Below are 26,434 nucleotides of genomic sequence, written 5' to 3' on the forward strand. Positions count from 1 at the left end.
ATTGTGTCCCTAACCCAAATGCCAGCACCTTGACTAATATTACAACACCTACCCCCTGTTTCACTTCCAGTCTCATGTCTCTAATCTGCAGGATTTCCTCCCTGTTTGTATTCAGGCCTCAGCTTGCCTAACACACTTGCCCTCCCCTCCCTTCCACTCCAGCTTTAGACCCGTGGCTTCTCCACATTAGGGTATAAGTCCGCAAGCCTTTAATCTGCTCCAGTTCTAACAGCGTTTGGACATGCTCATAACCATCCTAACATCAGGACAACCATTCAGCCCAGGTGACAAGGTCCAAACTCTGGATCCAGCAATCCCAGATTACTGAAGCCTGGTCCTCCCCATATCCATGATTCCTTCCCAAATTATATCCCAACTTTCCAGGGTTGAATCTCTTCCCTCCCTGTCCATCTTCCTCCAAACCTATCCCTCATTTTCTCACACCCATGCACGTTAGTGTTGCAGCACATCCCAAATAGTCATCCTCACCTGACCCAGATCCCCACTTTGAATTATTTATGTGTGAGCTGCCTTGTTGTATGTCCTACCCTTGAAATGGGTGGGGGGGAGGTGAAGGGGAAAGTAAAAGCTACAAACTCAATAAAAGGTATGTATGTGGTATTTAGAGACAATGAGATATATACTGAAAGGGGATATATAGAGGGATATAGAGATAATCATCTGAGAGCCATAGAGAATGTGGAAGATGAGCAGAAAGATGGAAACATGCAGAATTAGAAATTGGAAGGCAAGTGGGAACACAGCTCAAACCTTTCTCCTTGATGTATCCGACTGTCACCCTTCTATAAGTCTCTCCTTCCATATCTTTTGGCCCCATATGCCTCACAAGCATTTATCTTTAATAGATTTTTAAAAACTTTTTTTTAAACTGTAACCCTCGGCGACATCATCCGAAAGCAGTGTTAGTTTTCACATATATGCTGATGACTCTCAGCTGTACCTCACCACCACTTCTCTTGACTCCTCCATTCTTGCTAAATCATCAGGCTACTTTTCCGACATCCAGTACTGGATGAGCAGAAATTTCTTCCAATTAAATATTGGGAAGACTGTAGCCATTGTTTTTGGTCCAACTCTGTTCCCTAGCTACCGACTCCAAACCCCTCCCTGGCAGCAGTCTCAGATTAAGCCAGTCTGTTCGTAACCTTTGTGTCACATTTGACCATGAGATGAGCTTCCAACGTCATATTTGTGCTATCACTAAGACTGCCTATTTCCACCTCTGTAACATTGTCCAATTTTGCCCCTGTCTCAGCTCATTTGCTGCTGAAACCCTCATTCATGCCTTCATTAGCTCTAGACTTAACTATTCCAATGCACTTCTAGCTGGTCCCCCACATTCTAATCTCTGTAAAATAGAGATCATCCAAAACTCTGCTGCCTATGTCTTAACTGGCACCAAGTCCCATTCCCCATCACCCCTGTGCTTGCTGACCTACATTGGCTCCCTGCCAAGCAAGGTCTTGATTTTAAAATTCTCATCTTTGTTTTCAAATTCCTCCATGGTCTCACACACCTCTCCCCCCACCCCACCCCCCAACCATCTCTGTAATCTTCTCCAGCCCCACAATGGTCCGAGATATCTGCGCACCTCTAATTCTGGATTTGGTGCATCCCTGATTTTAATTGATCCATGGTGGTTGCGCCTTGAGTTGCCTTGGCCCAAGCTCTGGAATACCCTCCCTACACCTCTCCAACTCGCTTTCCTCCTTTAAGATGCTCCTTAAAACCTACCTCTTTGACCAAGCTTTTGGTCATCTGACCTAGTATCTCCTTTTGTGGCTCAGTGTCATACTTTGTTTTATAATGCTCCTGTGGAGCCTCTTGAGACATTTTGTTATATTAAAGGCACTATACAAATATCAGTTGTTGTTGTAGGATAAACAGTAACATGGAAGCCAATGGGTAATTGGTTGGAGGTTGGTAGCAGCCACTGGGAGAAACAGATTTAAATTTTCTTCCCATAAGCATAGCCATGTGAGATTTAAGGGTTTTCTCCTGTATATCATCTATCCTAAAGACTTCTGCATTGATGATTAGCCAAATAACTTGGGGAAGAGGGAGGTGGAGGGTGCAAGAAGGCTGTTAGTATTTAGCAAATTGTGTTTTTTTAAAGAAATAATTGTACCAGATATTAAAATCCCCATCTCCTGTGGCAATTAACTGATCAACATTCCTCCTGCAACTCACACTGCCAAAGGAGATTAACTGGTCATTGATTTCATTACTGTTTGTTGCACATTGCTGGTGCAAAATGGCTGCCATATTTGCTTATACCGCTCACTTGACTCCAAGAGTAATCCATTTTGAAATATTTCAACATGAGAACATTCTATATTAATGTAAGTATCTTTACAATTTGCAAGTTTGTAATTATGAAGATATTCTCGAAAAAGTGTACATGGAACATTAATATTTCTGCCAAAAAGTATTCTGTCATGCACTTTTGCTGAAAATTATGAATTCTCATGTCTGATACTAAAAGCTTAATTTTTTTTTTACTGAAACAGAATTGAAGATTTTTTGAAGAACTAGTCACATTTTAAAAAAAGATATTTGAAAATTGCAGTTTCTTTTTAAAGAAACGAACATTCTGTCCCTAGTTTATTTTTAGTAAAGGCTAATACAGAAACTCAAAGATTTTGGATCTGCTTCCATGCATATAAATGGAAACTTCTGTGTAGAAAAATAATCAGATGCGCTATTCCAAATCATATGAAGGCAGCAAAGGACCAACCCTACATACATATAAAATTTAATGCAGTCATACTAGCTAAGCATTAGTCCGCAAGCACAGACTTAGAAATTCTGGGCTTGTTGTAACATGAAATCTACAGTGTAACTATAGCAACGGTGCAGTTTCAATGCGAACATCTTGTCATTTTCTTTAATCCGTTGCAGCTGTGGACCCAAAAAAAATTAAATTGGTGTTGCTATAGTTACCATCTTTGTTGCATCAACCACTTTTGTGCCCAGTTTCCTGCTGCTTTTTAACATTCAGAGACATTCCAGCTTCTCTTTTTGTTTTAAAAAAAAGTCATGCGGCTCATGAAGTTATATAGTGAGGTTAAGGAATATATGCATATGTTCAGTTTTAACTCTTTAGTTACTAAAAACAACTTGATTTGTTAACTTTGCGGAGAGAGCAACAAGAACAAGTTGCATTTATTTAGTGCCGTTAATGTGGCAAAACGTCCCAAGGCGCTTCACGGGAGAGTTATCAAACAAAATTTGGCACTGAGCCACACAAGGAGATATGAGGAACCCCAGATGGCGACATTATAATAGCATTGCAGAGTGTCATGAGCGAGTTAATGTTAATATCCCTTTTATTTTCTGGGTCTGCCTACCCAATAAATAGTTTGATTCACAACCTTTGACTTCAATCAGTGTTTTTGGCACAGGGAAGGAAAGTCTAACAAAACATGTTTGTACAGCTTTTCTGCTTCATTACTCTGATATTGCTCCTGTTAAATAAGATTCAATATTTTGTGAATTTAACTTACCTGATTTGAATTAATCATTTTCAGATACTTTAATTGGTGTAGTTTCTGTAAACTGGGCCAGCATATAATGTTCTAAAAGAACTCCTAAGTAGACTATGTTGAATCAAAGCATATTTTTATTTCAAAATGCAGGGCGGGGGTTACTGATTTATAATGGATGATTCACCATTTTGGAATTGCCCTCTTCCTTAACGATTAAAATTTATATATATTTAATTTAAATTTGTGAAAGGTGCTTTGAGTAGGCAATCACTGTGCTCTCAACTGAAAGGTTACAAGTCCCAGTGATCAGGTTTATACAAATAAGCTTCATCACTTCTGCAGTGGATGCTGGATGAAGCACTTTGGAAACAAGGCACCTCTATCTCAGAGGAAGAGTAACTGGGCACCTTCCTCCAGTTGTGCATTTTTTGATCTCTGGTCTGGGCCATCTTGCCTTGCAAGTCAGCTGAGGATTCTTGTTTTGATCTGCACTGCTATGGGGCAGTGCTGAGCGGAGCCCAAGTCCCATTCTTGGGGGAGGGTAAATTATTGCCCATCGTGGCCTTGGTTGGAGGGCTAGAGACAGGTCAGCTAACTCTTGGCCAGAGGATTGCCCATATAAAGATTTCAAAGTGGATGCATTAGGTTTTTGCCACATTAATTGTAATGCGAATAGTGATCCAAAGAAAGAATGTTTTAAGTATATTGTAACTAAAAACCAAATGGAATGGGGAAATGAGTCAAAAGGTGTAAAAGATGAAGTAACTAAGAGGAAGGAAGTATAAGCAAACATAGTAAATCATAATCTCGAGGTCATACCCAATTACAGATGCAAAATGATCTTAAGCTGCTGGATGCTTCTGTCCTGCACATTTAAGTGGCAACCTGAAACTGACGAGCACATTCCAGTAGGAACTGGAAGAGGTCATTTAGCCCCTCAAGCCTGTTCTGCATTTATGGCTGATCCGCAACATTTTCTGACTAATCCATTGATTAATCAGAGTTACTGTTTACTGAATAATAATTACACTGTGTGGCCTAAAAGAATATTTTTCCACCTGCAAAAACGAATACATTAAGGATTGTTTACATGAGTCAAATCCCTTCTTTGGCCTCCTTATCTCGAGAGACAATGGGTAAGCGCCTGGAGGTGGTCAGTGGTTTGTGAAGCAGCGCCTGGAGTGGCTATAAAGGCCAATTCTAGAGTGACAGGCTCTTCCACAGGTGCTGCAGAGAAATTTGTTTGTTGGGGCTATTACACAGTTGGCTCTCCCCTTGAGTCAAATACCCCTACCATGATAACGCAACATATAATTGGACTTACTTAGAGCACTTTAATAGCACAATTGCTAGTATATAAAGATATCGGGAGCAAAATTTACTCCTGCATGTAGGATGCCAATCATCTCAGCCCTAGGACATTGCTGCAGGAGTTGTTCAGGGTTGTGTCCTTGGCCCAACCATCTTCAGCTGTTTCATCAATGATCTTCCATCCAACATAAGGTCACAGATGGGGATGTTCACGGATAATTGCACAGTGTTCAGCACCATTCACATCTTCTCATACTGAAGCAGTCTGCCCCCCATGTAGCAAGACCTGGACAATTATCAGCTTGGAATGATAAGTGGCAAGTAACATTTGTGCCACACAAGTGTCAGGCAATAATGATCTCCAATAAGAGAGAATCCAGCCATCTCCCCTTGACATTCAATGGCATTACCATTGCTGAATCCCCCACTATCAATATCCTGCAGGTTACCATTGACCATGAACTGAACTGGAGCAGCCACATAAATACTGTGGCTACAAGAGCAGGTCAGAGACTGGGAATTCTGTGGTGAGTACACCCCTTTCCTATCCTGAGTGGCGTGAAACAGGGCTATGTTCTCGCACCCACACTTTCTGGGATTTTCTTCTCCCTGCTGCCTTCACATGTGTTCAGGTCTTCTGAAGAAGGAATTTTCCTCCACACAAGATCAGGGGGCAGGTTGTTCAACCTTGCCCGTCTAAGAGCGAAGTCCAAAGTACGGAAAGTCCTCATCAGGAAACTCCTCTTTGCTGACGATGCTGCTTTAACATCTCACACTGAAGAGTGCCTGAAGAGTCTCATCGACAGGTTTGCGGCTGCCTGCAACGAATTTGGCCTAACCATCAGCCTCAAGAAAACGAACGTAATGGGGCAGGACGTCAGAAATGCTCCATCCATCGATATTGGCGACCACGCTCTGGAAGTGGTTCAAGAGTTCACCTACCTAGGCTCAACTATCACCAGTAACCTGTCTCTCGATGCAGAAATCAACAAGCGCATGGGAAAGGCTTCCACTGCTATGTCCAGACTGGCCAAGAGAGTGTGGGAAAATAGCGCACTGACACGGAACACAAAAGTCCAAGTGTGTCCTCAGTACCTTGCTCTATGACAGCGAGGCCTGGCCAACGTATGTCAGCCAAGAGCGACGTCTCAATTCATTCCATCTCCGCTGCCTCCGGAGGATACTTGGCATCAGGTGGCAGGACGGTATCCCCAACACAGAAGTCCTCGAGGTGGCCAACATCCCCAGCTTATACACACTACTGAGTCAGCGGCGCTTGAGATGGCTTGGCCATGTGAGCCGCATGGAAGATGGCAGGATCCCCAAAGACACATTGTACAGCGAGCTCGCCACTGGTATCAGACCCATCGGCCGTCCAAGTCTCCGCTTTAAAGACGTCTGCAAACGCGACATGAAGTCCTGTGACATTGATCACAAGTCGTGGGAGTCAGTTGCCAGCGTTCGCCAGAGCTGGCGGGCAGCCATAAAGGCGGGGCTAAAGTGTGGCGAGTCGAAGAGACTTAGCAGTTGGCAGGAAAAAAGACAAAAGCGCAAGGGGAGAGCCAACTGTGTAACAGCCCCAACAAACATATTTTTCTGCAGCACCTGTGGAAGAGCCTGTCACTCTAGAATTGGCCTTTATAGCCACTCCAGGCGCTGCTCCACATGCCACTGACCACCTCCAGGCGCTTACCCATTGTCTCTCGAGATAAGGAGGGCAAAGAAAGAAGAAAGCATCTCCTAACTCCCCAAAGCCTGTCCACCATTTGCAAGGCAGAAGTCAGGAATGTGATGGAATACTCTCCACTTGCCTGGATGAGTGTGGCTCCAACAACACTCAGGAAGCTCGACACTATCCAGGACAAAGCAGCCCGCTTGATTGGCACCCCATTCAACACCTTAAACATTCATTCCCTCCATTACCGATCTACAGTGGCAGCAGTGTGTACCATCTACAAGATGCACTGCAGCAACTCATCATGACTCCTTCGACACCACCTGCCAAACCCACGACTTTTTCCACCTAGGAGGACAAGGACGGCAGATGCATGGGAACATCACCATCTGCAAGTTCCCCTCCAAGTCACACACCATCCTGACTTGGAAGTATATCACCGTTCCTTCACTGTTGCCGGATCAAAATCCTGGAACTCCCTAACAGCACTGTGGGTGTGCCCACCAGATGGACTACAGTAGTTCAAGAAGGCAGCTCACCACTGTTCTCAAGGGCAATTAGGAATGTGTAAGAAATGCTGGACTTGCCAGCGATGCCCACGTCGCATGAAAGAATTTTTTAAAAAATCATAAAATCTTCTGCACTGAAGCTCAGCTGAATGATGGAATTTGCTGTTGGCATTTGACAGATGGCCTGCATGAGAAAATTTACAGATAAGACGTTAAGCTGAGTATTTTTTTTTTATTCATTCACAGGGTGTGGGCGCCCTTAATTGAGCGGCTTGCTAAACCATTTCAGTTTAGATTTGTGGGTCTGGAGTCGCATATAGGCCAGACCGGGTAAGGATGGCAGAGTTCCTTCCCTAAAGTATGTTAGTGAACCAAAGGGGTTTTACGACAATCCAGTAGTTTTATGCTCACCATTACTGATGCTATCTTTTTATTCCAGATTTTTTATTGAATTAAACTGAATTTAAATTCCCCAGCTGTCATGGTGGGTTTTGAACTCATATCTCCGGGTCATTAATCCGAGCCTCTGGTCTACTAGTCCAGTAACATAACACTGTGCTACATTTACCCATATAACTTCCTGTTCAACTAGATACTCAAGATCCTATTTGATGTATGGATGGATTCTTTTGGTGTATTGACCAAGATCTCAACATGTAACTGCAACCACATTTATCAGGCTCCAAAGAGGTATCTCCTGGAGGTATTCCTAAGAAGATAAATATGAAGTATACAAATAGTACTTTAAGAATTCAGATTTTTGCCAACAATTGTAAATGTCAGCTTGGCTCAGTTGACAATTGTTTCTGATCCAGAAGGTTTTCGAGCCCTGCATAGTCACTTGAACACATGATATAAGCTGATGCTGAGGGAATACTGCATTATCAGATGTGCCAGGTTACAGATAAGACTTTAAACCAATGCTTAGTCTCTTGAAGGGCTGAATAGCCTCCTCCTGCTCCTATTATGTTCCATTTTGGAGACTCACTTATGCATTAACATGAACAGTGATTGAGATTTTGTCACAGAATTTTGCAGTTTGCATGGCACAATTCGAAGAGTAGGAGAGTTCTCCTGATGTCCTGGCCAACAATCCTCCTGCAATCAACAACAACAAAAATAAATTAACTGGCTGTTTATCTCACTGCTGTTTGTGGGATGCTGGCCTTGTGCAAACTATAAGGGAAGCACTTTGGGATATACTAAAGATGAGATGAGGCATTCTTATATAAATAAGGTACTTTTTTCTCTGTATTACTGTTGCTTCTGTTTTACATCTAATAATTGTCTCTTGCAGGAGGCTGAATAGCACCCAGGGAGAAATCCGTGTGGGACCCAGCCATCAGGTAGGGAAGCCAAAAATCATGATGCTTGCTGATTATGCATTTACCAGCCGTGCATAATCTTTTCATATAAACATTTTTGTAGAACCTGAAAGATAAGCAAATTACATTATGATGTGTATATTTTGTACAAACATGGGATAGTACCTGAGTTAAAATTGGATTTGGTGCTGAGTTGCCACTGTTGTCAGCATGCTTATTGGAATTGTTGGTCCCAAACCAATTTGAAGCCTTTCCTTAAAAGGACACATTTTACACGTACTAAATTTATGAAATTCAGTTTAACTTGAGCCTATTTGTTTATTGTACCAACTTCTGGTTACTTTGCCCTTATTTAAGAAATAAAGAGCAATAAACATCAGTCAAAACATTCAAATATAGCTTTGAAGGATCTTTATTCTTTGTGAAATAAATAGAAAGTATAAATTTGTTAACGTAGCAGAGTAACTTAGTTTTGCTTTGCATCAAAATTTGGTGCTTCTTCCTCTTCCTCCTGTTGTGTCTCTCTCTAACCCGGATAGTTATTCAAAACATATGTTGTGCATATATTTAAGAATGATGTGAATTTCTGCTGTATGCCTCATAATATTGTTAAAGGCTCATTGATTGCATTTTCATAACCGGGAACCAATTCTGTTATCCTGTTAACCAAGAGAGGGTACGTCCAGAATTCTCTTGTTAAACCAGTAGAATTGATCTGCTGAACTAACTTCAATAGTCTTCTAAATCCTCCACTGCCAGCATCCCTCCCCCAAAATCAAGTACTGGAAGCTGTTATGATTTGCACTCATTGCCATTAGCATTGAGCATAGCTGTAGATCACTTTTTCAGATACTAGTCTTCTTACTACAGGTACTTCAGCAAGAATGATTGAATCTAACTGGTACTGTTAGGTTTCCTGAAGGCTCAGTTGGTGCATTTGCTTCCTAGAATAGAACTGAACCATACAAAGAAAGATGATCCCAGTTTTAATCTGTAGTCTGTGTGAAGTTAGCTCATCTCGGATTGGTACCACTAGATGTCCTCTTACAATCCCTGGGCCCTGCCATCTGCTGGCTGGAAAAATTCACATTTGTGGATATTGTGTGGACTACATTGAGTGGACTGTGGTGGCGTAGTGGTAATGTCACTGGACCAATTCAGATGCCTAGGCGAATACTCTGGGCGATGGGTTCAAATCCCACCACAGCAGGTGGTGAAATTTGAATCCATTTTAGAAAAGCTAGTCTAATGGTGACCATGAAACCATTGTCGACTGTTGTAAAAACCCATCTGGTTCATTAATGTCCTTTAGGGAAGGAAACCTATTGTCCTTACCTGGTCGGGCCTACATGTGACTCCAGACCCACAGCAATGTGGTTGACTCTTAAATGCCTTCAGTGGGCAATTAGGGATGGGCAATAAATGCTAGTCTAGCCAGCAATGCCTACTTCCCATGAGCAAATAAACACAAACATTGAGCTTAAGATATGATATCTCCCATGGACCAGTATGCTTGGCCATTTGTATCAGGTACTAGAGAAATGTTGGCATCCAGGGAATTGAACCCAAATAGGAGTTGGCACCTTCAAAAGATGGCAGACAATTAGAGATACAGAACTTTAAAAAATGCCCTTACCAAAGGACCTTTTGACTGTTCAGTTGTAGCTTTTGACATCACAATGAAAACATTTGGGACAATATCATAAAGCAATCCATTCAGGAAATGTAGAATAGCAAGCGCACAGGAACCCATGTCTTGGATAATTCAGATATAGATTCTTCTGCCTATCTCTGATTCAAAAGAGAAGAAAGCAATATGTTAAATAAAAACAGAAAATGCTAAAAATACTCAGCAGGTCTGGTAGGATCTGTGGAGAGAGAAATTGAGTTAACGTTTCAGGTCTTTATGTTAACCTTTAGGTGTAAGCAAAATCTTACAGCAGTCTGTACCTAAATTTAAGGTAAACACAGTTTTGAAAGCCAAAATATCCCAGAAACTCCTGTCCAGGATGGTGACAGAACACTGGCAAACAGAAACCAAGCAAACTTTCCTCCATGTAGGTTTCTATCAGGAATCTTTGGTATAAGGTTAGTCAGATCCAGCCATCATGGACCGTAGGGCTCCTAAAACCTGCTTCAAATCCTGCACTTTGCATTTATAACAAATTTTTAAAAATAAATTCAGTGAAGTTATGAAAACTCAGCACTCAGGATATGAATTGCATACCTCTTGCTTTGGCATTCTGATGCTACCAAGCACACTACCCATGGTTCTCTCACTACAGATAAGCCAATAATTAGCGAATGGCATGGAAAGCTGCTTCTTCCTTTTGCAAATCAATTTTTTGCACAAGTGAAGGAACTCATTAAGCAAGCTTAGGTGGATCTCCAGTATTTAGGTGTTAATATCTGCTATCCTGGGTAAGTTTCTTTGCTGTTCTTTGATGGTGGGAGAGGATGAATAATTTCAAAATAAAGTTGGATGGGCACTTGAGGGAAATAAACTTGCAGGGTTACGGGGATAGAGTGGGGGAATGGGACTGATTGGATTGCTGTACAGAGAGCCGGTATGGACTCGATGGGCTGAATGGCCTCCTTCTGTGCCATGATGATTCTACATGTAGCCTTGCTGCTTTTCATTTATAAGGCTTTCTTCAGCACTTGGGTAACTGATCTTATGAGAAACACCAACAGGGCATTCTAGGTATGGCACAGCAGAGCAAACCTCATTCATAGTTCAAGACATGGTGCTCCATCAATTCCAATTCTTCAAAAGAGATACACTGCATTAGTGCATTATGTAATGTACTGGACTATGCTCTTGCATTTTGAATTGCGATTTCCTAAATTTTGGAGTATCTTTTAGGAAGGCCACACATTGCAACTATTCTGTCATTGGAAGTCAAAGTCCTTTTGCCTGCATGCACAAACAGGATAACAACAAGGACTTTAACCTCAAATTTTTCTTATCTGCTAAGCAATGTGTTCGGGGCGGGGTTGGGTAGTGGTGTGTGGAATTCCATCCTGTTCTGATTCTGTGATCCTCAATTAGCTCTTCAAAATGAAGTTTAAATTCTTCAGTGTGCCACAAATTATCTGTGTAGTTTGTACAGGGTTCTGGGTGGCCACCAATTTCCATTTGTCACTATTGCTGCACATTATGCAAGATCTGCATCCAGGGTTTAAACTTGCCACATTGGGTGTATCCCTTTCGCATACTTACACCAGAAGCTCGATGTAGTCAGTTAGTGATGTGGTTACTGGTATGCAGTCTAGACTTCCAACATCAGTATGGTTGGGACATTGCAAGCTGTCCAGGCTAGATCCTGGTGCCTGCTAATGCCAATCAGATGGTTGACGTGGAAGCCAAGAGGCTTGTGGTGCTGGGTGACTTTATCTGGAGATATGATGTGTGAATATGTACTCATATGAGGTAGGTTATTTTGCTACCTTGCTCAGGTTACAGAGACATGTTTGACATGATGTGTTTTATATTCCTGCAGTAGTCAGGACGAAGATGGCAGTGCAGCAATGTGTTTTAATTCATGCCCCTGGAGCGCACCTTCTGGGCTGAGGTGGTTTTAAATTGCCATACCTTTGGATGGGACATTAGAATCAGCTAATCTTTGAGGCAAGCTTAATTCTATATGAAACCAAGCAGGTCTACAGTCTTCCAGTGTCCTATTGACAAGTGACCATGGAAACAGGGCTTTGATAATGGGGCTCTAAGGGATGGACCTCCAAGGGATGGACCAGGCATTAGGTGCTAACATTTTTCCCATTTGGTTGCAGAAAACCATGCAAGCCCAGGCCCCAGCAGTTACAGTGATTCTACTTGGACATGCAGAGGAAACAACATCTTGCATTTATATCACTACTTTAATGTAGAAAGTCATCCAAAAGAATTTCACAAAGGCATAATCATAAATGGCTGCTGAGCCAAAGAATGAGCTGTTAGGAGGATGACCAAAAACTTCATGATAAAGGTGGTTAAACACAAGGATGAGTATTTTAAATTGAAGATACTGTGGGGCTAGCAACCAGTGTAATTCAGCAAGGACATGAGTGATGGTTGAGAAGCACTTGGTGCTGATGATATGGGCAGTAGAGGTTAATGTAGGGAGGAGGATGCGAGTCTGACTAGGGGAGTTTTTGAATAGTTGAGTCTGGAGGTGACAAAGGCTTTGACGAGGATTTCAGCAGCAGCTGTGCCAAGTAGAAGTGGAAGTGCACTAAGTTATGGAGGTGATGGAGAGAATATGGAGTCAGAAACTTAGTTTGGGTCCATAGGGTGCAGAGGTTATGAACAATTGGATTCAACCTGAGACAATGGCCAGGGAGAAGGATTAAATCAGTGGAAAGGCCCAGAGTTTGTTGGAGGGTTTGAAGACAGTTTCAGTGTTCTCATTTAGCTGGAGGAAATTGGGGGGAAAAGTCAAGACTGGATGTCAGACAAGGAGTTTGAGTATAGAAGATTAAGGGGTGATTTAATTGTTAGGAGTTGATAGGGTTGATGGAAATTATTTTCTCTGGAGGGGGAGTCTGAACAAGGTGCATAACCTTAAAATAAGGGCTTGACTGTTCAGGGATAGTGGAAATCTGGAAGTCTTCCTCCCCCCCACCCCCACCCCCAAAAAAAGCCCTGCTCGGTCAATTGAAAATTTCAAAACTGAGTTTGATATGTTGTTAGCTAAGAGTATTAAGGGATATGGAACCAAGGCAATGGGATGGATCAGCACTGGGAACCAAGGGTGAATTGAATTGAGATCCTGATCAGCCATGATCTACTTGAATGGTAGAACAGACTTGAGAGACTGAATGGCCTGCTTCTGTTCCTATTGACAGCTCAGAGGCAGTATGGTGGGGTGGGGAGAGGTGGATGGAGAGGTAGAGCTGAATATTGTCAGTGCACATGCGTATTCAAACCTGAGACTTCAGTTGTACAGAGAAGCTCTCCAGGCTTCGAGAGCTTGTGCACTCCATATTGGGCAAATGGAAACTAGTGACTTGGAATTCTTAACAGTTTGGTTTGGGAACTTTCCAATGTGATAATGAGTTGCATGTGTATCACACACCCAGCTAACCAGAAAGGGAAAAAAATAGAATGTGACTTGACACCCAGAGCTTTTACTCAGTGCCTTTCTGCTTGAATTTTTATTTCTTGCGTGTTTCGCTTTCAACAATTAGCTTATCATAAATCTTCAAAATGAAGAGCTTAGTAAGACTCCTTTCTGGAAGCAGTGGAGCTATCCTCAGGGCAGACATTCTCAAAACAATAGCTTCCTCCTCCTTTATGATATGCTACAGTTGCTTCCAACCAGACAGATTTAACAGGGTTCCCATAGTTAATGAGGAGCCCTTGTTTACATGGTCTGTAGCAGACTCCCCAGTGTTATTTTCCATGTACAGACTAGATGTATAAAGTCCCCAGTGCAGGATATTTATTCCTCCTGAAAAATTAAAAATGAACAGGTAATTGGAGCAGAAAGTTATATTCTCAAGATGCCTTGCAAATTTGGGTAGGTATGTGCCAGGTCTGATACTAGTACCTTTGGTATAATAACACTTTTACATTGCTTACATTGCTATTCAAGGTCTCTGTTGACTTCTGCAGTCCAAACTATCAAGGATATAGCCAGAATGATTGTTGCTTTATAGATCAGAGGGAAAAGATACCTGACCAAACTGGCTGCTCAAGGATACAAATTTCTTAAAGGACAGTACCTTAGTGATTCCACCCCCTGTGTTTGATGACGATTCTGTTTGTAGATGAAGATTGAACTTCTCTCAAAGAATGAGGAATACCATACCTACGGTAGGTAGACTTAACAATTGATCAGCAACCAAATCCACCTTTGGATGAACCTCAGTGAACTTCATTTGATTAGAACTGCAGAAATATTTAGTAAGAGACTAGTTATCCTAGAATATTGGTAATCCCCACCCCCTTGCCCCGGGTTATTAGCTATATCAAGAAATGTTAATCAAGTTTGTTTACATTGCTGGGGCTGGGCTCAGTAACGTTTGATTTATGTCTCATTCATTATTTCTACAAACATATGCAAGTCAACAGTGAAGAAACATTAAAGGAGAAGAATACAGTAATAGAAGTAATTCTGATGCAAACCGTTTCCAGTATTAGCATTCCAAGCTTTTTAAAATTTCTGCAATGTTATGTCTGAGCCTAACAAGCTTATCCAGTGAGAGGTCTGTGCGTGCAGATACACAAATCTGTAAAGATAGCAGGCAGAGAGAAAAAGTATTAAAAAGGAAACAATGGAATTAAGGGTTATATGCATCAGGCCATTGAGTATAAAAGCAAGGAAGTTTTGCTGAATTTATACAATATGTTGGTCAAGACACAGTACCAATGAAGGATCTCAGATTTTCAAAACTATGAAATGTTTTAAGAAAGTTAGATTTTACTTTTCTAGTAGTTGGTGAGTGGGGAGCAAGGAGGCATAGACTCTAGTTTATCAGTAGAAGAATAAAAGGTGAAGTTAGAAACTCTTTCCACATAAGCCTGTTAGAACATGAAATGCTTTAGCACAGATCACTATTGAGGCAGAGATATCATAATTTAGAGCGAATATTTGAAATGGATATAATCTAAAAGGATACAAAAAAGTGAAATTTGAGTAGACAGCTTCAGTTGAATAGTTACATTTGCACAGGTATGATGGACCAAATGACTTCCTTTTATGCTGTAAATTCTGAGTTGCTGAACCATACAGACTAGAAAGGTTGTAGGTCAAATCCATGGTATGCTGAGATAGCTGAACTCAGTGGGGGCAGCAGTAGGGGGTGCTTCAATTGACGTCATCTTCCCTGGTTTAGAGAGGTATAATTTAACAGGAAACCATTTAACAGCGTGTGCATCTGTATGAGTCTTGAATGAGGACAGGATCACAGTGCCCTTCACAGTCAAATAGCCTGCCAGCACATCCTGCCAACTTACTACTCACACCTGATTTGCTGGCGGGATACTGCCAGCCAGGAAACCATAATTCAGCAAAGAGTTGATGCCTTTGCCAGGGGAAATTTGCAAGGGAAAAAGGAAACAAACTCCTACCTGTTGATCATTATTTGGAACAAAACGGTATGCCCTAGAGAGGACCTGACATTTTAGATTGGGTGCAGATCCCTGTGAAATACTGAGCTGACGTCGACCAGAAATTCAGTAAACATCTTTGATTGTGTTTCTTTTGTCCCTGAAGCCCAATTTGGGATTTGTCAATCAGTGCACCTACTTCCAGGTTGCATCAGTGCACAATAATATTTAGTCCATCTCTCCTTGACAGATGTACAGAGACCAGCTGAAATTTTAAGGAAGAAATCACTAAGCATGTGCAAACATTGATGTGTACACCGCGTAGTTGTGCAGCATTTTTTTCTTCAACCAAGTTCTGGTTTCTTCTGATCACCTAAGATAGGTCGTAGTAAAGCTACTAACCAGGTTAAAAGCTGTGAGCGGAGAGAGGGGACCATTAGGTGAGGTGGTGGTCATGCACAGGGTGTAGGAGTAAATCCTATATATTCATTTAGTAACCGATGGACTTCCAAACTCTTGAGTTGCTTTCGAGTTCAAGTGTACTGAGTGGCTTAGATTTCTAAAGAACATCATATTTCATAACTTAACAGGTGAATGATATTTTTAGATACTAAATCCTGCATTATCATTGCTCTACATTTAATGTTTGTGCTGATCTACTTGGGAACAAATCCCTATTAAGTGCTTTCGTTAACATTCATGTGGATACAAAGGGTGCAGAGCCCCTAGATGCAGCAGATGGTGCTCTTCTGAAGGTGTGGTTTGTGTTGCAGTATTGTTGCTGATCTGCATCACCCATTTAACCTGTGTTCATCAGATACAAAGTTCTTTTAAAGATAATCTCTCTTTACCCACATAGAGGATTATTAGACAAAATTGTCTTCAAAATATTTTGGTTGAAAGCTTTAATTCACTGCTCTTGTCACTTTGCTTTGTATTTAATAGAAGTTCAGGTATTCTGTTCTATTTGCTAAGTGTTATGTTCAGGTTGAATCTAGAACATTTAGTCCCTTTCATATGAAAGGTTACCATGATTCTGATTTTGAGTGGGCTGTTGGAAATGTCTGTTTTTCTTGAGATGCGGGAAAGGGCATCCATATAGGCCAGCAAGTTTGAAAAAAATCGCTTTGTTGGCCTTTACAAGTAGGTAATGTCATTGCCTTGTGTGCATTGTAACACTGCAGCTGAAGGAGCTAAAGATAGTGGTAGCTTTATTATGTAAAGAGCTGATCTGTATTGAGTTTGTGCCTATTATAGAGCTGTTGAATTTGCTGCCTCTTCACAATGGCAACAAACTCATCTCAGTTTAAATGACCGAAAGCAAGGATTTTGCACTTTTTAAATAAATTTTATGCTTACCAAGGTTGAGGGATGTTGAACAGTGTTGGATCCCATTAGTTACACAAAGAGAGACGAAGTCCGACTGTAGCTTTAAGAAACTTTATTGCAGTCCTTCTTGGTTACATCATCATCAGCAAAGCAAACAACAACAATATCTGGGCTCTTCTCTCCTCTCCTCCTGCCCTCTCCCTTGTCTCCTCCTGCCCTCTCCCTTGTGTCCTCCTGCCCGCTCCCTTGTCTCCTCCTGCCCTCTCCTGCCTGAGCAGGGAAATCAAGCCTTTCTTCTAGTTCTTCATACAAATCAGTGACACCCCCTTTATGTTCCCAATTGGTTTACAAACTCTGCAGTTTCTTGGTGTCATGGCCTGATTGGGGTACTGCCTTGTCACCTTCCCCTCTAGCAGTTTCTCATCCCCCCTTTCTTCTTGGAATGTTAGGCTGATTGCTATACAATAGGCTACTATGAAGCAGCTTACAACTGTCCTGTTAGTTTTCTCTTGTTAGTCTACTCCTACTGATAAGCTGTCTGTGCAGCCCTGAAGCTATGAAGTAATTTCTGATAAGCTGTCCCTCCCTGCAGCTCCGAAGTTAGTTTATTAGTAGTACATGATTGATTAATTATTTCACCTTAAATGTCCCCATATTATTCTGTTCTCTCAAATTCTGTTCCCACAAACAGTTCACATTTTTTTTATCCAGTGACTACATGAAGCACTCTACGGTTAGATATAGCATTGTTAGATGCTGAGTAAAGCTCCTTCCAATCCATCCCAACAATGTGCCTCAGCCTCGGATGACGATTCCTTGCTGCAACAGTGTAACATTTTTTCATTTTCCAACAACCACTTGCATTTATATAGTGCCTTTAACTTTAGTAATATGTCCCAAGGCACTTCTCAGGAACATTATCAAACAAAATTTGACGCTGAGCCACATAAGGGACTATTAGGGCAGATGACCAAAAGCTTGCTGTGAGAGATGGATTTAAGGAGCGCCATAAAGGGAGAGAGGTGGAGAGGTTTAGGGAGGAAATTCTAGAGTTTAGGGCATCAGCAGCTGAAAGCACAGCCGCCAGCGGTGGAGTGATTAAAATCGGGGATGTGCAAGATGGCAGAATTGAAAGAGTGCAGGTATTTTAAATATTTAAAAAAATTAAACAACTAACAGGAGGAGGATCGCCACAAACATCCCCATCCTCAATGATGGGGGAGCCCAGCACATCAGTACAAAAGATAAGGCTGAAGCATTTGCATCCATCTTCAGCCAGAAGTGCCGAGTGGATGATCCATCTTGGCCTCCTCCTGAGGTCCCCAGCATTACAGAGGCCAGTCTTCAGCCAATCCGATTCACTCCATGAGATAATAAGAAATGGCTGAAAGCATTGGACACTGCAAAGGCTCTGGGCCCTGACAACATTCTGGCAATAGTACTCTAGATTTGTGCTTTAGAACTAGCTGTGCCCCCTAGCTAAGCTGTTCTAGTAGAGCTACAACACTAGCATCTATCCGGCACTGTGGAAAGTTGCCCGGGTATGTCCTGAACACAAAAAAGTAAGATAAATCCAACCCAGCCATATACCGCCCTATCATTCCACTCTCAGTCATCAGCAAAGACATGGAAGGGGCTGTCGACAGTGCTATCAGGCAGCACTTGCTTAGCAATAACCTGCTCAGTGACGCTCAGTGTGGGTTCCGCCAGGGCCACTCAGCTCCTGACCTCATTACAGCCTTGGTTCAAACATGGACAAAAGAGCTGAACTCGAGGTGAGGTGAGAGTGACTGCCCTTGACATCAAGGCAGCATTTGACCGAGTATGGCATCAAGGAGCCCTAGCAAAACTGGAGTCAGTTGGAATCGGGGAAAACTCCGCTGGTTCGAGTCATACCTAGCACAAAGGAAGATGGTTGTGGTTGTTGGAGGTCAATCATCTCAGTCCCAGGACATCACTGCAGGAGTTCCTCAGAGTAGTGTCCTCGGCCCAACCATCTTCAGCTGCTTCATCAATGACCTTCCCTCCATCAAAAGGTCAGAAGTGGGGATGTTTGCTGCTGATTGCACAATGTTCAGCACCATTTGCGACTCCTCAGATACTGAAGCAGCCCATGTCCATATGTAGTAAGACCTGGACAACATCCAGGCTTGGGCTGATAAGTGACAAGTAACATTCGTGCCACACAAGTGCCAGGCAATGACTATCTCAAACAAGAGAGAATCTAACCATCTCCCCTTGATGTTCAATGGCATTACCATTATCAACATCCTGGGGGTTACCATTGACCAGAAACTGAACTGGACCAGCCACATAAATACTGTGGCTACAAGAGCAGGTCAGAGACTGGGAATTCTGAGGCGAGTTACTCACCTCCTGACTCCCCAATGCCTGTCTGCCATCTACAAGGCACAAGTCAAGATACTGTCGACTTACCTGGACAGGTGCGGCTCCAACATCATTCAAGAAGCTCGACACCATCCTGAACAAAGCAGTCTGCTTGATCGGCACCCCATCCACTGCCTTCAACATTTACTCCCTTTACCACCATGCACAGTGGCAGCAGTGTGTACCATCTACAAGATGCACTGCAGCAACTCACCACGTCTCCTTCGACAGCACCTTCCAAACCCACCACCTCTACCACCTAGAAAGACGAGGGCAGCAGATGCATGGGAATGTCACCACCTGCAAGTTCCCCTCCAAGCCGCACACCATCCTGACTTGGAACTGTGTCATTGTTCTTTCACTGTCGCTGGGTCAAAATCCTGGAATTCCCTTCCTAACACCACTGTGGGTGTACCTACATCCCGAGGACTGCAGTGGTTCAAGAAGGCAGCTCACTACCACCTTTGTAAGTGCAGTTAGGGATAGGCAATAAATGCTGGCCTAGCCAGCGACACCCATATCCCATGAACAAATAAAAAAAATCTTGGAGGTTTGTAGAGCTAGAGGAGGATACAGAGTTAGGGAGGGGTGAGGCCATGGAGTGATTTGGAAAAAAAATGAGAATGCTAACTATCTTATAGCCTCAGTATTTATTGCTAAATTGGAGGGAGTTGTGTGCTGTGAGTCCATGCCCACGAGCAACTCTATTGATAATGCTAAACTTATTTCATATAGGACCATAACAACCAGCAGATAAAAGCAACATTCAAAAGCTGATGTATAGATAGGTGGGTGATGGTGTGGCTGCTTTTCCCTGTTCACCTCCCAACTAACCACAGATGGCGTTTTGTTTCAATTCGTATTTCAGCCCCTTTGTTTTATTGGCCAAATATACACACAGTGACAGGTTTTCTCATTGGTTTAAAATGGAAGAATAAATACTTATTAAACAATAATCACCTGAAATGTTTGCAACACCACCCACGCACGCGTTCACTCAAGAAAAGAAAGGTAGAATGAAAAAGGTAAGAGGCATTAAGAGCTCAAGGGGTAAAAGTCTGCTGCTTTCAGGAAAAACCTGTGGGATCCTCTTTGAAGTTAAGCTTTAAAGTTGCAGGTAAGTTTGCTGGTTGTCATGTAGTTCAGTTGCTGAAGACTTCTGGTGCTTCACCAGTTTGAAGACAGTGCTGATTTCTTAGTTCAGTTATCACAGGTGGAGGGGTGGTTTAAAAGGCACTTTCTTTTCTCTGCTGCAGTTGGCTTTCAACTTGTCTCAGCAGGGTTCATATGTTTTAGTTGGAACTGCACTCTCTCTCTGTCTCTCTCTCTGTCTCTCTCTCTGTCTCTCTCTCTGTCTCTCTCTCTGTCTCTCTCTCTGTCTCTCTCTCTGTCTCTCTCTCTGTCTCTCTCTTTCTCTCTCTTTCTCTCTCCCAGCCTTGTGCTGGAATGTAAGATGGCTTTCGATGTTGACCATGTGGCTGGAGAGACCAGACTGATGTTCTGAACTGGAAAGACTCCTTTGTTCTTCAAAACAATTACCTTGAAAGTTGAACTCATAAGTGTTAGTTTAGCCCATGTGACTTTAGGTTTCAGTTCTTGATGAGCTGGTACAATTGCTTTTGATGGCCCCATTTTGATAATAAGTGGGCTGTTCACACACTATTTTGGTGAAGGGTAGCTGGAGAAGTAGCATCTGGGAGTGCCTTTGTTTTAGCTCATTTTGTGTATAGCTCCCATCCATCTGTGATGAGCTGTTCTTTTGTTTTAGTTCTAGTGGGCGTGGATGTGTATTTTAGTGCAGGAGTTGGTATGGGTCATATGACCTATCCTCGATTTTGTTGACAGCAAATGTACCAGTCTTTTAAAAAATTGTTCGAATTGTTTATGACTCTTCAGTTTGTTTCTGTATTTTCATTGCTGCACTTCTCATGAGCATGACACTAGATTTGAACAGAGGTTCCAGAAGAGTGCAATACACTGCATTACCCAGTTTCCTAGGTGTTTCCTTTTATGTTGCCATTGCAGTATCAGAACAATTAAGATCGAAGATCAAAAGAATTACACTCCAAATCTTGTAGGCTGTTACCGGTTATGATGTACACTTGGTTGAGATCTGTGTTTTGAACTAGTAATTGGCACCAAACAAAATTTAAGGCCCCGGAAGCTATTGAAGGGATGGAGGCACAGTCCAATAAACAGAAGAATGCTGTCAGTACGAGTGCTACATGAGTGCACTCACCAACAAATATCGTGGTTCTGCAAGCAACAACATTTTTGCCTTCTTTTAAAAAAAAATCTTTGAGTCACTTGAGCAGGCTGCTAAAATATAGTGATTGTGTGGTAACCAAAATACTTGTACAGGCTTTTTAAAAGCAGCGCAACCCAATTTGCAAGACTTTTCTGGGTGCACAGGTAATCTCTTCCGAGTCTGTTTGAACTGTGCGGGAGTTGGTTAATCAGGGACCATTCACTATGTGCCCCTGAGCAGTCCAGTGAAGCTTAAACTAATTTGCATAATTTGAAGCCTTTTGACTGGTTGTGATATGCAAGCCCTGATCAGTTGCTCACCCTAGTATGCATGCTATTATTTGCTGCACTATGTGCAGGCTTGCCTGTGCATGTATTCAGCTTCCTAATGGTGAGGAAGTCACAATGCTCCCAGTACATAGGCAAGCTTTGCTGTCAGGTGGACTGTAAAGGAAGAAAGAGAAGTGAAAGCTAAAGAAAGCGGGTGGAGAATGCATTAATGCAACTTGTTTATCCGCACAGCCTGTGTAACAGATGCAGCTTGAGTCTTATTTTGCCAATTTCTTCCCTTCTGAAGCTTGATGCCATGGATGCTGCCAGATATGATACCTTGCCTAAGTGATCATTCTTCCCCTGTGAGCTGTGTGTCAGCATGCCATCCAACTGGAAAACAATGCAGTGATCCTATCCATATGCGCCCCCGTGTCTGGTCTGGTCTACTCCACTACTATCCATTGTCTTCTGGCACCTACTTTAGTCTGCTCTAGTGTTGTCCTCTGCTTCCAGGTTTGGTCTGTTCCATCCCCACCCCCTACTCCGTCCTCTGTCACCTGTTTTACTCAACCTCATTACTGTCTGCTGCCACTATGCTTGGTCTGTTCCACCAATGCCTGCATCACTTGTACCATCCTGTGCTACTGTTTTCTGAAGTTACTCTTATCTTTACCTGTTGGTTACAGAGTTGTGAGCTTCACAGCCTGTAAGATTCGCCAAGGCTGCTCCTTCATTGATCTAAGTTCACCAATAAGAGAGCAGTCTTTCTCAATTCTACAGCCCCACAAAGCTTAAAACACTGCGACCATCAAAAGTAACTTGTGAATAAGTCCATAAATAAAAATGGAAAAAAAAGTCCTACACCAGAATTTTACGGCTCCCAAATGAGTGGGTTGATGGTGGGGGGTGTGGCAAGGGGGGGGGCATTCCCGACCCCCTTCCTGCCCCTGCTGCAGTTTTACGCAGGGTGGTGGCGGTGAGAAAGGGCCCGCCTGCCCCAGGCCAATCAAGGCCCTTAATGGGCCAATTAAATGCCACTTAAGGGCCTCTTCCCGCAGCCTTTGGTATTTTACCTTGGCTGCTGGACAGCAAATACCACAAGAACGCCGCCTGGTAAAACCAGGCGGCCTTCTTGCGGGCTGATGGGGGTGGGGAGCCTCCTGATTGGGCACCCTGTGCCCCACGGAGGGCTGCCCCCAAAGTAAAACGCCCCAAAGCACAGCACTCCCTCCAACCACCTATCCGACCCCCACTTGCCTCGCCAGGGCCTGGCCAATTGTCCCGGCAAGGCCCTAAAAACCTACATGTCTTCCAGGTCCACGCTTCACCTTGCGTGTGATGTCTGGGTGTAGTCCCAGCAGTGGCCACCGCACCTGTTGGCGCTACTGGGACTAAGAGCTGATGGTCTACTAATTGACCGGCAGCTCCATTAGGCAGGACTTCCTGCCTCAAGGAGATGGAAGTCCTGCTCACTGCCAATTAAGGGCCTGGGGAGCGAGAAATCCCCAGGCCCGGCGGAGATGGGCTCACCACCAACTTTTTGGCCAGTGGGCAGAGCCCTTGCCTTTGCAGCTGGACAATGGAAGTTTATCGTAAAAACAGAAAATGCTGGTAATACTGACAGCATCTGTGGCGAGAGAAACAGTGTTAACATTACAGCTCTGTGACCATTCTGCTGGGAACATTGGATTACGGTCACAAGTGAAATGGGACTCGTTCGCTGATATATGCTCCCTTTATCCACTATACTGCAGTACCACAGGCCAGATCCTTCTCATGAGCTGTCATTATATTGCTGCAAAGTCCTGGGCATTTTTCTTATTTTGCACATTTAAGGTATGGGGGAGTCTAGATTTTGTAAGACATTGGTGCTGTTTTTGTTGCACCTATGAGTGTTCTAATTTATATATCAGGGTTTATGGGAGCACTGCACAAGGAGTTGCCAATGCTCAAACCCTGTAATGTTTGGAATTTTTAAAAATTCTAATTATTAATCTGGCTGACCAAAGGCAGATAAATCATGCATGGCTCATTCATTTATTGTGACACATGAATTCACACCCCCCCACCTTTCTAAAAGAAAATTAAGTGCCCCTGCACGAAGGAGGGCCTCATTAGTGTGAGGCAGTGCCTCAGGCATACAGATCATGACACACAGTTATCTCGAATTCGACCGATGTTGACACTTGTGATAATGACATGGTGTTGTATTATTGGATCAGAAAATGTGAACATAGTAAAATGAGTAGGCCATTCAGCCCCTCGAGCCTGTTCCAGCATTTAGTTAGCCATTGGCTGATCTAAATCTTTAACCCATCCACCCGTCTTGATTCCGTAACCCATAATACATTTGCCGAACAAAAACCTATCAATCTTAGTTTTGAAATTTGCAATTGTCCTAGCCTCAACTGCCTTTCGGGGGAGAAAGTCCAGGTTTGAGTGAAGATCCAGTTCACTTAGTTCAGTATTAGTTAAGACACTGAACTGCATGTGGAAATTTGCAGCGTGTCAGTTATGAAATGTCCGTGTTAATGGGGCATGGAAGGTACTACATGCATCATGAGTTTCTTCTACTTATTAAATTGAAAGTAAAAACTGGTAACTTATCATGATCCTCTTGAGTGCCTTCACCCAAGCTGATCCTTCTCTGGCTATTAAGTGTTTGCCAGCAGGTGGAGTTCCAGATGCAATTAATGAGCTGAGTGTGTCAGTTTCTGTGCCATATGCTACTTTGGAAACCAGGTCCAGCTGCAAATAGGTGGGGAGTGCACTTCCCAGTTCATTCAGCCTATATACATTGATATTGGCAGCCTTGGTGTTGCACAAGAAGTGCTATTCCTCTTTTTTTTATCAAATTGTAGGCAATTCAAGAAATCTGTACATCTTCTGACAAGTTGCTAGCGGTTGCATTGCATTGTTAGAGACTCTACAGCTAACCACCCTAGATAGCCTGAGGCATATTGCTGCTGCACTGCATGTAAAAGTCATACAGTACAGATTTCTACTGTGCAGACCTGCTAGACATCATGTAAATCAGTAAACTTTATGCTGTATGCGCGTTATAAAACAAGATGATTGCAAAGAATCCTAAGTAAAATAAGTAACAAGGTATCATTGTTTGGCATTCCCTAATGACTTACTTGGTAAAGAGTGTGTGTGGCCCAGCTATACAAACTGGAAGGCCCCAGTTTGATCTGTGCTGAGAGAGCTGACTTTAGCCGAGGTGGCATAAAAACAGAAAATGCTGGAAATACCTCAGCAGGTCAGGCCATATCTGTGGAGAGAGAAATAGAGTTAACATTTCAGGTCGATGATCTTTTTGTCAGAAGCATTAATTCTGTTTCTCGCTCCACAGATGCTGCTTGGCCTTCTGAGCATTTCCAGCATGTTTCTGTTTTTACAGCAGCAACACAAATTTAAATAAGCACCTCTAATGTAGTAAAACGTCTAAAAGTGCTTCGCAGGAATATTATCGAGCAAAATTTGACACTGAGTGACCTAAGGAGATATTAGGGAAGACGATTGTTTGAGTTGAGGTGACAGTAGGCATGTTACAATTGGCCTGTGCCCCTGGGCTAGGAAGGGAAAATCTTGCTAGTAATTGCTGTGCAGTAACTTTTACCAGAACTGTGTCTTAGTGTGGACATCAGATTAGGCATGGCCATGAGACTGCCCTACAACTGAGTAGTTTCCAAACCCTTGGTGTAGATTTGCAAGTGAAGACCAACCAGTTGGATGAGATAAATTTGGGAATGCGCCAGCACCTTCAGGAGAAGCGGGCAGAAGATTGGAGGGGAAATCTTTTTTTAAAAAAAAAACAACTTTTTGAAAGTACATAATGGCCCTACAGAATTTTTGCTAATGAAGGTTTTGATTTTAGTGCTATCATTGTAAGGTAGATATGGTGGTGCTGTTGCCTCCGAGAAGTGATTTTCACCAGTACCTCCAGAGGCAGCAGCTTTGCAGGGGAAATATGAGGCTGCACTTTTTTATGCAGTGGGTGGTAATGACCTGGAATTCGCTGTCCGCAAGGGTGGTGGAAGCAGAGACGATCAGTGACGTCATGAGGATGTTGGATGGCCACTTGAGAGAAATAGACTTGCAGGGCTACGGGGATCGAGCCAGGGAGTGGGACTTGCTACATAACTCTGGAGAGCCGGCATGGGCCCGATGGGCCGAATGGCGGCCTCCTGTGCCATAAATGACTTGATGACACCACCGTTAATGCACTATTGCATTGCAAAGATATGGAGTTGTGCACTATTTAACTGAAAGATTGAGTCTCCCCCAACACTGCTAGAATTTTTCTATCTTTCCATTTAACCACTGAAACTTAACTGGCTTTTATGAATCTTCAACCATTGTCCCTCTCATTGAACATTATTTTTCTGGAAACGAGTGTGTTGAGAACTGCCTCTCAAATCTTTCACAATTCAGAGTCAGTAAAATAAAATTAATAGCAACTCAGTAATATGAAAGAGAGAAATTGAATTACACAGCATCTTTCACATCCTCAAAATGTCCCAAAGCACTTTATAGCCAATGTGAATTACTTTTGGAATGTGGTTATGTAGACACACATAGCAAACAAATTACACAAGCAAGATTCCACAAATAGCAATGAGATGATTGTCTAGTTAAAGCTACTAGGTACGGTGGTGTAGTTACTGAACTAGTAATCCAGAGGTTTGGCCAAAATAATCAGCAAATGAGAGTTCAAAACCCACTATGGCATTTTGAGAACTTGCATTGAGTTTCACTAATCTCCTTTTAAGAAGGAAACCTGCCATCTTTATCCAGTCTGGATTATATGTGAC

The 26,434-nt window shown here is 42.7% G+C and overlaps 1 protein-coding gene across 11 annotated transcripts in view; it reads left to right on the top strand.

The window, feature by feature from the left end:
• rerea (arginine-glutamic acid dipeptide (RE) repeats a) overlaps window positions 1-26,434 on the top strand; it is a 563,072-nt gene that overhangs the window by 329,914 nt on the left and 206,724 nt on the right. For all 11 annotated transcript variants that reach the window (XR_010969624.1, XM_068017019.1, XM_068017023.1 and 8 more), the window contains one exon: window positions 8,302-8,350. Coding sequence is in view for 10 of the 11 variants with exons in the window: in XM_068017019.1 (XP_067873120.1) it covers window positions 8,302-8,350 (49 nt within the window). In the remaining variant the exon portion in view is untranslated. The remainder of the gene's footprint in view (window positions 1-8,301; window positions 8,351-26,434) is intronic.

The sequence above is a fragment of the Heterodontus francisci genome, chromosome 37 (assembly GCF_036365525.1).
Source record: "Heterodontus francisci isolate sHetFra1 chromosome 37, sHetFra1.hap1, whole genome shotgun sequence".
NCBI lineage: Eukaryota > Metazoa > Chordata > Chondrichthyes > Heterodontiformes > Heterodontidae > Heterodontus > Heterodontus francisci.